Genomic DNA, 16378 nt, shown 5'->3' with positions numbered 1-16378 from the left:
ACACAGCCCCCATTCCCTGGGAAGACAAGCAAGGGTTAACAGAGTTATCACTGTGGTGCCAGACAGCCAGGTTCAATGCCGATCCCCGGCACTGTCTGCGTGGAGTTTCAACACCACCGCACTATTCCTTCTTTGGCAATATTTATTCAGATTCAGATTCAAACCCACGGTAAACTTTGTCACGGTGTTATCAACCAAAGCACCCTAACCATGAGACGGGGCCTCGCGATCTGCAGCCAGCGTAACACATCCATTGATTAACTTGTAACAATCACATTATTTTGTAATTGGCAGTAATTGAACATTCTTGTACTGCACTGCAGCCGCAAAACTACAAAGTTCAAAGTAAAATTTATTATCAGAGAACACACGTCACCACAATTCTGAGATTCTTTTTCTGTGGGAATACTTAGCAAATCTATAGAATGGTAACTGTAAACAGGATCAATGGACAACACACGTGTCAATGCAGATAATAAATAAATAGCAATAAATAACAAGCATGAAATAACAAGATTAAAGAGTCCTTAAATGAGAGTAGTTATCCCCTTTTGTTCAAAAGTCTGATGGTTGAGGGGTAGTAACTGTTCTCGAACCTGGTGGTGCGAGTCCTGAAGCTCCTGTGCCTTCTACCAGATGGCAGCAGTGAGAGACGAGCATGGCCTGGGTGGTGAGGATCTTTGATAATGGATGCTGCTCTTCCATGGCAATGTTTCATGTAGATGTGCTCAATGGTTGGGAGGGTTTAATCTGTGATGTTCTGGGCCAAATCCACTACCTTTTATGGGATTTTGCACTCAAAGGCATTGGGGTCCCCGTACCAGGCCGTAACGCAGCCAGTCAGCACACTTTCCACTAAGTTCACTAAGGTTTTTGATGACGTGCCGAATCTCTGCAGGCTCTTTGCAATTATATTTACATGACGGGTTCAGGGCAGGTCCTCTGAGACAGTGACATCCAGGAATTTAAAGTTACTGACATTTCACATCATTCAAGTCGATGATAATAAGCGTCCCATACAAAACGCTGGAGGGACGCGACAGGTCAGGCAGCATCTATGGAGCAGGAATAAACAGTCGACATTCCGGGCCAAGACCCTTCTTCGGAATCGGAAAGGGAAGGGGGAAGATGTCAAATTAAAAAAGTACAGGGAGGGGAAGGAGGCTGGCTGGCAGGTGATAGGTGAGACCAGGTGGGTGGGAAAGGTCAAGGAATCTGACAGGAGAGGAGAATGGACCGTAGGAGAAAGGGAAGAGGAGGGGACCCAGGTGGAGTTGATAGGTAGGTGAGGATAAGAGAAGGGATGAGGTAAATAACAGAGGAACTCAGCAAGTCAAAGTTTAAAGTCAATTTATTATCAAAGTACCTATATAAGGCCATATACAACCCTGCAGGCATACACAGTAAATCCAATACCCATGATAGAATCAATGAAAGACTGTACGCAAACAGGGCAGACAAGCAGAGTGCCAGAGACAACAAACTGTGCAAATATAAAATAACAACAACAAATAAATTAGCAAAAAATATTGAGAACATGAGACGAAGAGTCCTTGAAAGTGAGTCCATAGGTTGTGGGAACAGTTTAGTGACGGGGCAAGTGAAGTTGATGAAGTTATTCCCCTCTGGTTCAAGAGCCTGAGGGTTGAGGGGCAATGACTGTTCCTGAACCTGGTGGTGTGAGTCCTGAGGCTCCTCTACCTTCTCCCGGATGGCAGCGGCAGGAAGAGAGCGTGTATGGCGGGGGTCCCTGATGATGGATGCTGCTTTCCAGCGACGGTTCGCGTCGATGTGCTGACTGGTGGGAGGCGATAAGCAGTTGATGCCCTTCATCAGGAGTAGCAAGGAAGGGCCAAATCCTGAGAAAGAAGCTATCACCTGCTTCCTACCCCCCCCCCACCTGATCTCAGCTATCACCCGCTAACTTGTGCCCCTCCACCGCCCGGTCCTCCAGATTTCGACTGTTCATTCCTCTCCGTAGATGCTGCCTGACCTGCAGGGGTTCCTGTGGCATTGTGTGTGTGTGTGTGCTCACCTTGCCCTCACACTTGGCCGGAATCAACTCTGTCTGCCATTTCTCTGCCCAGTCTGTTACTGATCTGCCTGCTGTGAAAACCCTGTTATCGACCCCTGTGGGAGGGGGTATTGGTAACTACACCAGTGACGAAGGCGAGTCCACTGCCCCAGTCACAGAGCTCCCCCTGGGTGAGGTGGAACACAGAATTTACCCCCAAACTGTGACCCAGCAGGGTCCAGCAGAAGTGAAGGCAGTGGAGGGGGGGGAGATCCTGGATCCCTTGGACAGGGGAGAGGGCAGGCTGGCAGGTGATCGGTGATCGTGAGGGGAATGGGGAGGAAGCAGTTGGATGGGGAGGGGGGAAATAAAGTGAGAAGCTGGGAGATGATAAGTGGAAAAGTTAAAGTGTTGAAGAAGGAGGGATCTGAAGGAGAGGAGAGTGGACATGAGAGGAAGGGAAGGAGGAGGGGAACCAGGAGTAGGTGATAGGGAGGTAAGGATAAGAGAAGGGATGAGAGGGGAATTAGAATGGGGAATGGAAATAGAGAAAAGAGGGAGGGGAGCAATTGCTGGAAGTTGGAATGTACATGTTTATTTTTGTTTAGAAATTCCTTGAAATTTGTCGAGATATATTTTCCACATTAACTCAGTTTACTTGGCAGCTTAACACCAATTCATGATCAATGATTTACCGACCTGACCAATCACTTACAAGGCCAACCAATGATTAGCTAACCTAGTTAATATTTAACTGCCCTGACCAATGATCTACACTGCATTACCACAATAAACACAAGGTCACCTTGGATTGGTGTGTGGCAATGCTTCCCCCACAATCCATCTTCCTACAACATTCCCCACACTTCTGCAGGGTCTGATGAAGGGTCTCAATCCGAAACGTCAACTGTTTATTCCCTTCCGCAGATGCTGCCTGACCTGCTGGGTTCCTCCACCCTTTTGTACGTGTTACTCTGGATTTCCAGCATCTGCAGAATCTCCAGTGATAGTGTGGGATGAAGAATCGGTGGGAGTCCTCAATCACCACCTCCACCTCATTCTGATACTATTTAAGGACCTCCTATCTGGGGGGGGGATTGGTATTTATTATCTCTTACTGATTATTTCTGAGAAAGCTCTGTTGTGACCAATTTGAAGTTGGTCCCATGAACTTTACCTGTTGCTACCTCTCGAATTCCTATACGGAGAGGGCCACAGCTCATCCCTCCCACACATCAAGACCTTGACAGCCCACAAAGATCCCAGAGAGCCAGCAATCGCCAGCAAACAGACAGACCATTCAGCCCATCATTCCCACTGCTAGTCCCAGGCCATTCAGCCCAGTGTTCCCACTGCTAGTCTCAGCCCATTGTTCCCACTACTAGTCCCAGATGCTTGAGTTTGGTCCATAACCCTTGAAGCCTCTCTCCTCCATGTACCTATTCAAATGCCTCTTCAGCGTTGCCGTAGTGACCACTTCCTCTGGCAGCTCATTTCAGATACTCACTACCCTGTGTGTAACCAGGACGTGGCCTCTTCTCACCACTACCATCAGGGAGGAGGTACAGGAGCGTACAGACACACTCAGTGTTTCAGGAACAGCTTCTTCCCCTCCACCATCAGATTTCTGAACAGTCCTTGAACCCACAACACTACCTCACTAATTTTCTTTCTTCTGTTTTTGCTCTGTTCTTGCACTATTTATTTAATTAATATATATATTATATATTTGATGTGGTTGCCATGGTAGCGTAGCTGTCAGCACGGTTATTACAGCTCCAGGCATTCCGAGGCCCCCGTTCAATACTGCAGGGAGTCTCTGTACGTCCTCCCTGTGGAATGCGAGGGTTTTCCCCGGGTACTCTGGTATCCTCCCACAGTCCGAAGACTTACCGGGTGGGTGAATTGTCCTGTGATTAGCTCAGGGTTAATCGGGTTTGATCATAGATATTTCTTTATGTAACTCATAGATTTCATTATTGTGCATTGCAATGTGCTGCTGCCATAGAACAACAAATTTCACAACGTATCCTGGTGATATGAAACCTGATTCTGAATCTGATATCTCTCAGGTGTCTTTTAAATCTCCTCCCCTTACTGAGATGCACGATATAACGAGCTGATTAAATCCCCCGCAGCCCCAACTGTGATGAATGATATAACAAGCTGGTTAAACCCCCCCCCCCCACCCCGAATTACTGTGATTCAGCCCACTGGGTCTGCTCTGCCATTCCATCATGGCTGATTAATTATCCCTCTCAACCCCATTCTCCTGCCTTCTCCCTGTAACCTCTGACACCCTGGCCAATTCTGTACCTACTAACCTCTGCTTTAAAGACACCTCACGACTTGGCCTCCACGTCCAAATGCTCTGTGTTTTGGGCGGAGATTTTGACTGTTTATTTCCTCTCCGTAGATGCTGCCTGACCCGCAGGGGTTCCTGTGGCATTGTGTGTGTGTGTGTGTGCTCACCTTGCCCTCACACTTGGCCGGAATCAACTCTGTCTGCCATTTCTCTGCCCAGTCTGTTACTGATCTGCCTGCTGTGAAAACCCTGTTATCGACCCCTGTGGGAGGGGGTATTGGTAACTACACCAGTGACGAAGGAGAGTCCATTGCCCCAGTCACAGAGCTCCCCCTGGGTGAGGTGGAACACAGAATTTACCCCCAACTGTGACCCAGCAGGAGTGAAATGGGGGTGGGGGGTGTTCCGGAAACCTCCACTCCTCACCCCCAACCCCCCCCAATCAGATAGAGGCCTGGGCAGCAGGTTGTAAGACCCTTACCGTTCGCACCGCCTTGTCCAGGTCACAGTCGCTGAAGATCAACAGTGGGGATTTGCCCCCCAGCTCCAGGGACACCTTCTTCACGTTGCTCACCGCACAGCTGCAGGGGAGGGGTCACTGTCACCCACGGCTAAACTTCAACACGCCCTCCACCTCAACTCCCTCACCACCCCTTCAACCTCCGACAGCCCAAGCCCCCACACCTCAGCACCCCTCTGGTCTTCACTTCCCCAGTACTGACCCCAGCTGCTGGTGGGAGGGAGGCAGAGAGGGGGTGGTAGGGATGGAGAGGGAGGGAGGGAGGGAGGGTGGTGGTAGGGATGGAGGTGGGAGGAGCGAGGGTGGGCAAAGGTGGGTGAGTGGGAAGGCGTGACTATCCCATCCTGGGTTGGGGGTTGCATTGGAACTGGACAAGCACTGAGTGCACTGAAGGAGATGGGACCCATTGGGGGGGATGGGGCCCGTTGGAGGGGGTTGGGGCCCATTGGAGGGGGATGGGGCCCGTTGGAGGGGGACGGGGCCTGTTGGAGGATGTTGAGGCCCGTTGGAGGATGTTGAGGCCCGTTGGAGGGGGTTGAGGGCCCATTGGAGGGTGTTGAGGGCCGTTGGAGGGGGTTGAGGCCCGTTGGAGGGTGTCGAGGCCTGTTGGAGGGGGTTGAGGCCCGTTGGAGGGGGGTTGGGGCCCATTGGAGGGTGTCGAGGCCTGTTGGAGGGGGATGGGGCCCATTTGGAGGGGGTTGGGGCCCATTGGAGGGGGTTGGGGCCCATTGGAGGGGGTTAAGGCCAAAGCAGTGGGGACTGGGGCCACCGCACACAGGAACCTGAGGCAGCAGCCAGACCCGTAAGCCAGGGGAAGTGGGGTTGCATTTGGGGAGGGCAGGGGTCTAATGCACAGGGAACGATGGGTAGTGGCACGAGGGGAGAGGCAGGCCGAGATGAGGGGCCAGAGGGTGTGAGGTTGTGGGGTTTGTTGTGGCAATTGGCTGAGGAGAGTTGGAGACAAAGGGCAAGATGAAGCAGGATGAGGGGTGAGGGGCTGGGGAAGGGACAGAGGGAACCAGTCGCGTACCCGTCCCATAACCCGACCAGTAATCCACACCCGAACCTCGACGTCGCACGCAGCAATCAGTTCCTGAGGCGAAACGATGTCCTGCCGGACCCCCAGGAAACCCCCGCAGACCAGGACTCCTCTCACCTCTTCATGATCTGTTTGCCCACCGGGGTTGACCCTGTGAACCCCAGCTTGCGTACGTCGGGGTGCTCCGAGATCCTCTGACCAATCAGCGAGCCTGTGGGAGGGGAACAGGGACTCAGAGCCCAATCACAGCCCGTCTCCCTCCACCAATCACCTCACACCCTCTCCACAGCGATCCTGCACACACACCCACCCACACACCCACCTACACACCCACCCACCCCCACCTACACACCCACCGAACCACACACACCCACACCCACCTACACACCCACCCACCGAACCACACACACCCACACACCCACCCACCTACACACCTACACACTCACACACCCACACACTCACCTATACACCCACCCACACACCCACCTACACACCCACCCACACACACCCACCCCAACCACACCCACACCCACCTACACACCCACCCACCCACACACTCACCTACACACCCACCCACACACCTACCCAACCACCCACCTACACACCCACCCACAACGAACCTACACACCCACCTACACACACACACCCACACACCCACCCACACACACCCACCCACACACCCACCCACACCCACCTACACACCCACCCACCCACACCCACACACCCATCCACACCCACCTACACACACACCCACCCAAAACCCACCGTGGGAAGGGTAGTACTGAGGGAGGGTCACACTGTGGGAGGGTGGTACTGAGGGAGGGTCACACTGTGGAGAGGTGGTACTGAGAGAGGGTCACACTGTGGGAGGGGTGGTACCGAGGGAGGGTCACGCTGTGGGAGGGGTGGTACCGAGGGAGGGTCACACTGTAGGAAGGGTGGTACCGAGGGAGGGTCACGCTGTGGGAGGGGCGGGTACTGAGGGAGGGTCACACTGTGAGAGGGGCGGTACCGAGGGAGGGTCACGCTGTGGGAGGGGGCGGTACCGAGGGAGGGTCACGCTGTGGGAGGGGCGGTACCGAGGGAGGGTCACACTGTGGGAGAGGTGGTACCGAGGGAGGGTCACGCTGTGGGTGGGGTGGTACTGAGGGAGGGTCACGCTGTGGGAGGGGTGGTACCGAGGGAAGGTCACACTGTGGGTGGGGTGGTACTGAGGGAGGGTCACGCTGTGGGAGGGGTGGTACCGAGGGAGGGTCGCACTGTGGTGGGAGGGACGGTACCAAGGGAGGGTCACACTGTGAGAGGGGTGGTACCGAGGGGAGGGTCACACTGTGGGAGGGGTGGTACCGAGGGATGGTCACACTGTGGGAGGGGTGGTACCGAGGGAGGGTCACACTGAGGGAGGGGTGGTACCGAGGGAGAGTCACACTGTGAGAGGGGTGGTACTGAGGGATGGTGTATAATATTCCCACAAGGACTGTGTGCCTACCAGCTCCAGGTAAAATATTCACAACTCCCTTGGGGAATCCAGCCTTTACTGTCAGCTCTGCAAATTTCAGCGCCGTCAAAGGAGTCACCTGTGGGAATGGATGGGATATCATGGGCATCTGTAACTGTCTGCCTCTCCGTGTGTTGGGGATTTACTCGATCGGATTCAGGACAGCCCACAGCGTCATCTGAGGAGACGTTTTGGGGCGCACGATCATGGACTGGTTAGGTCATGCTTTTCAGTGCCCGTGTCCCTGGTTCGATTCCCACTGCTGTCCGTAAGGAGTTTGTATGTTCTCCCCATGACCCTGTGGGTTTCCTCCGGGTGCTCGGGTTTGCACCCCATTCCGGAGTCGTTCGGTTAGGGTTCGTAACTTGTGTGCATTCTATGATGGCGCTGGCAGTGTGACAACAACTGCCGGACGACCCCGGCACCCGCCATTTCACTTCGTGTTTGGATGTTGAGTACTTGTGACAAATTAAGCTCACCTTTCACCTTTGGGACACACTGCCAGGTTGTCTGATGGGCTGAAGGGCCTGTTTCTGGGCTGTGGTGCTCTGTGACTCTATGGATTTCACTCAACCCTGAGATCAGTAACTTTCTAGGTGTTCGAGGGGTGAAAGGATATGGAGCCAGGCCGTGGACTGGTTTTGAGGTGGAAGATTGGCCGTGAGCACAGGGAGTGGGTCAGACTGAGGGGGGGTGAATGGGTCAGACTGAGGGGGGGTAAATGGGTCAGACTGAGGGGGTGAATGGGTCAGATTGAGGGTGTGAATGGGTCAGACTGAGGGGGGGGTGAATAGGTCAGACTGAGGGGGGTGAATGGGTCAGACTGTGGGGGTGAATGGGTCAGACTGAGGGGGTGAATGGGTCAGATTGAGGGGGGGAATGGGTCAGACTCAGGGGGTGAATGGGTCAGACTGGGGGGGTGAATGTGTCAGACAGAGGGGGGGTGAATGTGTCAGACTGAGAGGGGGTGAATGGGTCAGACTGAGGGGATGAATGGGTCAGATGGGGGAGTGAATGTGTCAGACTGAGGGGGGGTGAATGGGTCAGACTGAGAGGGGGTGAATGGGTCAGACTGAGGGGATGAATGGGTCAGACGGGGGGTGAATGGGTCAGACTGAGGGGGGGTGAATGGGTCAGACTGAGAGGGGGTGAATGGGTCAGACTGAGGGTGGTGAATGGGTCAGACTGAAGGGGTAAATGGGTCAGACTGAGGCGGTGAATGGGTCAGATGGTGGATGGGTCAGACGGGGGGGTGAATGGGTCAGACTGAGGGGGGTGGATGGGTCAGACTGTGGGGATGAATGGGTCAGACTGAGGGAGGGTGAATGGGTCAGACTGAGGGGGGTGAATGGGTCAGACTGAGGGGGGTGGATGGGTCAGAGTGTGGGGATGAATGGGTCAGACTGAGGGAGGGTGAATGGGTCAGACTGAGGGGGGTGAATGGGTCAGACTGAGGGAGGGTGAATGGGTCAGACTGAGGGGGGTGAATGGGTCAGACTGAGGGGGGTAGATGGTCAGACTGAACGGGGTAGATGGTCAGACTGAGGGGGATGAATGGGTCTGACTGAGGGGGGTAAATGGTCAGACTGAGGGGGGTAAATGGGTCAGACTGAGTGGGGGGAATGGGTCAGACTGAGGAGGGTAAATGGGTCAGACTGAGGGGTGAGTGGGTCAGACTGAGTGGGGTAAATGGGTCAGACTGAGTGGGGGGAATGGGTCAGACTGAGGAGGGTAAATGGGTCAGACTGAGGGGGTGAGTGGGTCAGACTGAGTGGGGTAAATGGGTCAGACTGAGGGGGTTAATGGGTCAGACTGAGGGGGGTGAATGATCAGACTGAGGGGGGTGACTGGGTCAGACTGAGAGGGTGAATGGGTCAGACTGGGGGGGTGAATGGGTCAGACTGGGGGGGTGAATGTGTCAGACTGAGTGGGGTGAATGGGTCAGACTGAGGGGGTTAATGGGTCAGACTGAGGGGGTGAATGATCAGACTGAGGGGGGTGACTGGGTCAGACTGAGGGGGGGTGAATTTGTCAGACTGAGGGGGGTGACTGGGTCAGACTGGGGGGGTGAATGTGTCAGACTGGGGAGGTGAATGTGTCAGACTGAGGGGGGTGACTGGGTCAGACTGAGGGGTTGAATGTGTCAGACTGAGGGGGTGAATGTGTCAGACTGAGGGGGGGGTGCATGTGTCAGACTGAGGGGGTGAATGGGTCAGACTGGGGGTTGAATGGGTCAGACTAAGGGGGGGTGAATGGATCAGACTGAGGGGGGTGAATGGGTCAGACTGAGAGGGTGAATGGGTCAGACTGAGGGGATGAATGTGTCAGACTGGGGGGGTGAATGTGTCAGACTGAGGGGGGTGACTGGGTCAGACTGGGGGTTGAATGGGTCAGACTGAGAGGGTGAATGGGTCAGACTGGGAGGGTGAATGGGTCAGACTGAGGAGGGTGAATGGGTCAGACTGGGGGGGTGAATGGGTCAGACTGAGGGGGGTGAATGTGTCAGACTGAGGGGGGTGAATGGGTCAGACTGAGGGGGGTGAATGGGTCAGACGGGGGGTGAATGAGTCAGACTGAGGGTGTGAATGGGTCAGACTAGGGGGGTGGCTGGGTCAGACTGAGGGGGTGAGTGTGTCAGACTGAGGGGGTAAATAGGTCAGACTGAGGGGTGAATGTGTCAGACTGAGGGGGGCTGAATGGGTCAGACTGAGGGGGGTGAATGGGTCAGACTGGGGGGGTGAATGGGTCAGACTGAGGGAGGGTGAATGGGTCAGACTGGGGGGGTGAATGGGTCAGACTGAGGGAGGGTGAATGGGTCAGACTGGGGGGGTGAATGGGTCAGACTGAGGGGGGTGAATGGGTCAGACTGGGGGGGTGAATGGGTCAGACTGGGGGGGTGAATGTGTCAGACAGAGGGGGGTGAATGTGTCAGACTGAGAGGGTGAATGTGTCAGACTGAGGGGGGTGAATAGGTCAGACTGAGGGGGGTGAATGGGTCAGACGGGGGGTGAATGAGTCAGACTGAGGGTGTGAATGGGTCAGACTAGGGGGGTGGCTGGGTCAGACTGAGGGGGTGAGTGTGTCAGACTGAGGGGGTAAATAGGTCAGACTGAGGGGGTGAATGTGTCAGACTGAGGGGGGCTGAATGGGTCAGACTGAGGGGGGTGGATGGGTCAGACTGAGAGGGTGAATGGGTCAGACTGAGGGGGTGAGTGTGTCAGACTGAGGGGGTAAATAGGTCAGACTGAGGGGGGGTGAATGGGTCAGACTGAGGGGGGGGTGAATGAGTCAGACTGAGGGGGGATGAATGAGTCAGACTGAGGGTGTGAATGGGTCAGACTGAGGGGGAGGATGAATGGGTCAAACTGAGGGGGGGTGAATGAGTCAGACTGAGGGTGTGAATGGGTCAGACTGAGGGGTTGAATGTGTCAGACTGAGGGGGTGAATGGGTCAGACTGGGGGGGGTGAATGGGTCAGACTGGGGGGGTGAATGGGTCAGACTGAGGGGGGGTGAATGTGTCAGACTGAGAGGGTGAATGGGTCAGACTGAGTGGGGTGAATGGGTCAGACTGGGAGGGTGAATGGGTCAGACTGGGGGGGTGAATGGGTCAGACAGAGGGGGGGGTGAATGTGTCAGACAGAGGGGGGTGAATGTGTCAGACTGAGAGGGTGAATGTGTCAGACTGAGGGGGGTGAATGGGTCAGACTGAGGGGGGTGAATGGGTCAGACGGGGGGTGAATGAGTCAGACTGAGGGTGTGAATGGGTCAGACTAGGGGGGTGGCTGGGTCAGACTGAGGGGGTGAGTGTGTCAGACTGAGGGGGTAAATAGGTCAGACTGAGGGGGTGAATGTGTCAGACTGAGGGGGGGTGAATGGGTCAGACTGAGAGGGTGAATGGGTCAGACTGAGGAGGTGAGTGTGTCAGACTGAGGGGGTAAATAGGTCAGACTGAGGGGTGGTGAATGGGTCAGACTGAGGGGGGGGGTGAATGAGTCAGACTGAGGGGGGATGAATGAGTCAGACTGAGGGTGTGAATGGGTCAGACTGAGGGGGAGAATGAATGGGTCAAACTGAGGGGGGGTGAATGAGTCAGACTGAGGGTGTGAATGGGTCAGACTGAGGGATTGAATGTGTCAGACTGAGGGGGTGAATGGGTCAGACTGGGGGTTGAATGGGTCAGACTAAGGGGGGGTGAATGGATCAGACTGAGGGGGGTGAATGGGTCAGACTGAGGGGGTGAATGTGTCAGACTGGGGGGGTGAATGTGTCAGACTGAGGGGGGTGACTGGGTCAGACTGGGGGTTGAATGTGTCAGACGGAGGGGGGTGACTGGGTCAGACTGGGGGTTGAATGGGTCAGACAGAGGGAGGGTGAATGGGTCAGACTGAGAGGGTGAATGGGTCAGACTGGGGGGGTGAATGGGTCAGACTGAGGGGGTGAATGATCAGACTGAGGGGAGTTGAATGGGTCAGACTGAGAGGGTGAATGGGTCAGACTGGGGGGGTGAATGGGTCAGACTGGGGGGGTGAATGGGTCAGACTGAGGGAGGGTGAATGGGTCAGACTGAGGGAGGGTGAATGGGTCAGACGGGGGGGTGAATGGGTCAGACAGAGGGAGGGTGAATGGGTCAGACTGAGAGGGTGAATGGGTCAGACTGAGGGAGGGTGAATGGGTCAGACTGGGGGGGTGAATGTGTCAGACTGAGGGGGGTGAATGTGTCAGACTGAGGGGGGTGAGTGGGTCAGACTGAGAGGGTGAATGGGTCAGACTGAGGGAGGGTGAATGGGTCAGACTGAGGGAGGGTGAATGGGTCAGACTGGGGGGGGTGAATGGGTCAGACTGGGGGGGTGAATGTGTCAGACTGAGGGGGGTGAATGGGTCAGACTGAGGGGGGTGAATGGGTCAGACTAGGGGGGTGGCTGGGTCAGACCGAGGGGGTGAGTGTGTCAGACTGAGGGGGTAAATAGGTCAGACTGAGGGGGTGAATGTGTCAGACTGAGGGGGGGTGAATGGGTCAGACTGAGGGGGGATGAATGAGTCAGACTGAGGGTGTGAATGGGTCAGACTGAGGGGGAGGATGAATGGGTCAAACTGAGGGGGGGTGAATGAGTCAGACTGAGGGTGTGAATGGATCAGACTGAGGGGTTGAATGTGTCAGACTGAGGGGGTGAATGGGTCAGACTGGGGGTTGAATGGGTCAGACTAAGGGGGGTTGAATGGGTCAGACTGAGGGGGGTGAATGGGTCAGACTGAGGGGGGTGACTGGGTCAGACTGAGGGGGTGAATTTGTCAGACTGAGGGGGGTGAATGGGTCAGACTGAGGGGGGTGACTGGGTCAGACTGAGGGGGGTGACTGGGTCAGACTGAGGGGGTTAATGGGTCAGACTGAGGGGGGTAAATGGGTCAGACTGAGGGGGGTGAATGGGTCAGACTGAGGGGGTGACTGGGTCAGACTGAGGGGGTGAATGGGTCAGACTGAGGGGGGTGACTGGGTCAGACAGGGGGGTGACTGGGTCAGACTGAGGGGGTTAATGGGTCAGACTTAGGGGGGTAAATGGATCGGACTGAGGGGGGTGAATTTGTCAGAATGAGGGGGGTGACTGGGTCAGACTGAGGGGGTGAATGTGTCAGACTGAAGGCGGGGGGTGAATGGGTCAGACTGTGTTTCCTGCTCCTGTCCTGAGTTGTCGAACTGTGCTTGTGCACAGTGACGATGAGCAAACAGATCCCCAGTGCAATCAGACGGACTCTGGACATCACAGTCCATCTCACCATGATGTTGCACCTCATTGCCTGCCTGCACTGCACTCTCTCTGTGACTGAAACACTTTATTCTTTATTCTGTCAGTGTTTTCCCTTGTTCTACCTCAGTGCTCTGTGCAAAGATCTGATCTGCATGAACAAAAAATCCAAAAGTTAACACACAAGCAAACTGCTGGAGGAACTCAGTAAGTCAGGTCACAGCTTGAAAGGAACAGTTTCTGTTGTTATACGCACGTGTCCATCTGTGGACAGTTGCAATGAAAAACTTACTTGCAGCAGCTTTGCAGGCGCAGAGCGTCAAACAAGCAGCAATCACAAGAAAGGAAACATGAGTCAGAACAGAAAATAAAGGAGGTCCATTTTGATGATAGTGGTCCTACAGTGAGCTAGTGATTTACGTTGCGCTGGCTGCTTCAGGGTCTGAAAGATTGAAGGGAATAACTGTTCCTGAACCTGCTGCTGTGGGACCAGGCTTCCAGGTTTGTTCATCAAATTTCCCACTGCACCTCGTTACATGTGACAGTGATAACCCCATTTACTGACTTACATACCTGTGCAGGCTTCAGGACCACGGTGTTACCTGCAGTGAGACAGGCTGCCGTCTTCCACGCCAACATCATCAGCGGGTAGTTCCACGGGATCACAATTCCACAGACGCTAAAGGCAGAGGGATGCCGGGAGAAAGCAGAGGTCAGCGCTGGATCCAAAATCAGCCCACGGTGAACATGGTCTTGCCCACAGCTGGACAACCAAGACCGCACAGAACAGGAGCAGAATCGGCCATTTGGCCCTTCAAGTCTGCTCTGCTATTCCATCATGGCTGATTTATTACCCCTCTCAACCCCACTCTCCTGCCTTCTCCCTGTAAACATTAATGCCCTAACTAATCAAAAACCAATCAGCCTCCACTTTAACTATACCCAATGACAGCCTCCACAGTCATCTGTGGCAATGAATTCCACAGATTCACCACCCTCTGGTCAAAATATTCCTCTCCATCTCTGTTTTAAAGGTATGTCCCTCTGTTCTGAGGCTGTGCTTTCTGGTCCTAAACTCCGCCACTATCGGAAACATCCTCTCCACGTCCACTCTATCTAGGCCTTCCAATATTCAATAGGTTTCAAGGAGCTCTCCTCTCATTCTTCTAAACTCCAGTGATTACAGGCCCAGAGCTATAACAAGCTCCTGCCATGTTAACCCCTTCATTCCTGGGATCATTGTCGTGATGTCCTCTGGATGCTCTCCAACACCAACCCCGAAGCTGCTTACAGTGCTCCACGTGCAGTCTGACCATTGCCTTACAAAGCCTCAGCAATGCTATTTGCCTCCCTCACAACCACATCAACCTGCAAGTTAACCTTTCAGGAATCCTGCACAAGGACCCCCAAGTCCCTTTGCACCTCCAATTTTCCAGTTTTCTCCCCCTTTAGAAAATAGTATACTTCATTCCTTCTACCAAAGTGCATGACCATACACTTCCCAACACTGGATTCCATCTGCTCGTTCTCTCAACCTGCCTCAGCCCTTCTGCAGACTCCCTGCTTCCTCAACACTACCTGTCCCTCCACCCATCCTCAAAAGTGACCTGGCCTGGGCACAGCGCTGTAGGGCAGGCGTAAAGACTGAGAGGGTTTGGAAAGGTTTACTGAAGCGATCTCAGGAACGAGGGATGAGAGTTACCCGGAGAGACTTGAAATTCTGGGCAGCTTCTCCTTGGAACAGAAGAGGTTGTGGCGAGGGAGAACAGAGAGAGGGGAAGGAGAGAGGGAAGAGGGATGGGGAAGGAGAAAGGGGAAAGGGGTCGGGGAGAGTGAGGAGACGGGGCGAGAGGGGGAGGAGGGATAGGGGAGGGGAGAAGGGGGGGGGTGAGAGGGAAGAGGCTTTTTATAGAGGCAGTAGTGGGTGTGTGGAATGCCCTACCGGTAGGGGGTGGTGGTGTTGGAGTAGTAGAGGCAGATACATTAGGGACATTTAAGAATCTCTTACATAGGCACATGGATAATAGAAAAATGGAGGAAGGAAGGGCCAGATTGATCTTGGAATAGGTTAAAAGGCTGGCACGACAGTGTGGGCTAAATGGCCTGTGCTGTACTGCACTGTTGGCTGTTCTTACCCAATGGGCTCCCTCCTGGTGAAGGTTAGGTTGCGATTCGGCCGAGCCTGGTTGATCGGGATGGTGGATCCCTGTGGGGGGAAGTAGAGACAGTGTCACACAATGTTCAGGGGCAGGGGTGGGTCTGGTGCCCTGGGTGATGACTGGGGACCTCAAGCGAGTCGGGTCTGCAGGTAGATGGGTACTCACGGGCACACCGATTAGATGGGTACTCATGGGCAAACCGACATGTGTACACACCTGACGCAATTGTGCCGACGTGTGTATGTGTAGGTGTTGGGGGACAGATTGACCAGGTGTGTAGGATACACATATACACATGGTAATGTACAGGTGTGTATTGATGCACATATGTGCAGGTATGTGCGATCTGCGGGCATGCAGGCCTATGTCAGAATGTATCCTGCCTGCTGAAGGCACAGGCAAGCAGTGGTATACAGCTGTGTACACACATGCATGCTTGTATACAGCGCATACACAAGTGTGTGAGTGTGTACAGCTGCGTACACACAAGTGTCTGTGTATGGCTGTGTACACACACATGTGATTGTGTAAGGTTGTGTACACATGAACGTGACTGTATACAGCTCTGTACATTGTGTGATTGTGTACAGCTGTGTACATGTGCGAGTGTGTACAGCTATGTACACGTGTGATTGTGCAAAGTTGTGTACACACATGTGTGATTGTGAAAAGTTGTGTACACGTGCATGTGGTTGTGTAAAGCTGTGCATGTGTGTGATTGTGTAAAGCTCTGTACACATGAGAGTGAGTGTGTACAGCTGTGTACACACCCGTGTGATCGTGTAAAGCTGTGTGCAAATGTGTGTGAGTGCAGAGCTATGTACACGCGTGTGAGTGTGTACAGCCATGTGCTGATGTGTGACAGGCTACAGGAGTTCTGCAGTACTGAGGTACAGGTGTAAAAGTATGTTCTGGTGTTTATGGTGCATCAGTGTACAGTTGTGTGCCAGAGTATGGGCAATGGTGACCTGATGTGCCCTATCGTACATGTGTGTGCCAATGTATGGGCAATGCCGATTGTATATGTGTGTGCTTATGTACCCTTGCCAGTGTGCCACTGTGAGCCAGTGTGCCAGTGTACAGAACGGTGCCAGTGCTTAA

The 16378-nt window shown here is 54.1% G+C and overlaps 1 protein-coding gene across 1 annotated transcript in view; it reads right to left on the bottom strand.

Moving 5' to 3' along the window:
- Positions 1–16378, bottom strand: part of LOC140193180 (cytosolic 10-formyltetrahydrofolate dehydrogenase-like) — a 57019-nt gene that overhangs the window by 26633 nt on the left and 14008 nt on the right. The window contains exons 8-13 of the mRNA XM_072250585.1: positions 15254–15324; positions 13692–13797; positions 7368–7455; positions 5996–6089; positions 4801–4900; positions 3–16 (exon numbers count right to left, since the gene is read on the bottom strand). Of these exons, the coding sequence (XP_072106686.1) occupies positions 3–16; positions 4801–4900; positions 5996–6089; positions 7368–7455; positions 13692–13797; positions 15254–15324 (473 nt within the window). The remainder of the gene's footprint in view (positions 1–2; positions 17–4800; positions 4901–5995; positions 6090–7367; positions 7456–13691; positions 13798–15253; positions 15325–16378) is intronic.

The sequence above is a fragment of the Mobula birostris genome, unplaced genomic scaffold (genome assembly GCF_030028105.1).
Source record: "Mobula birostris isolate sMobBir1 unplaced genomic scaffold, sMobBir1.hap1 scaffold_420, whole genome shotgun sequence".
Taxonomy (NCBI): Eukaryota; Metazoa; Chordata; class Chondrichthyes; order Myliobatiformes; family Myliobatidae; genus Mobula; species Mobula birostris.
This window is presented reverse-complemented; position numbering and strand designations above follow the sequence as displayed.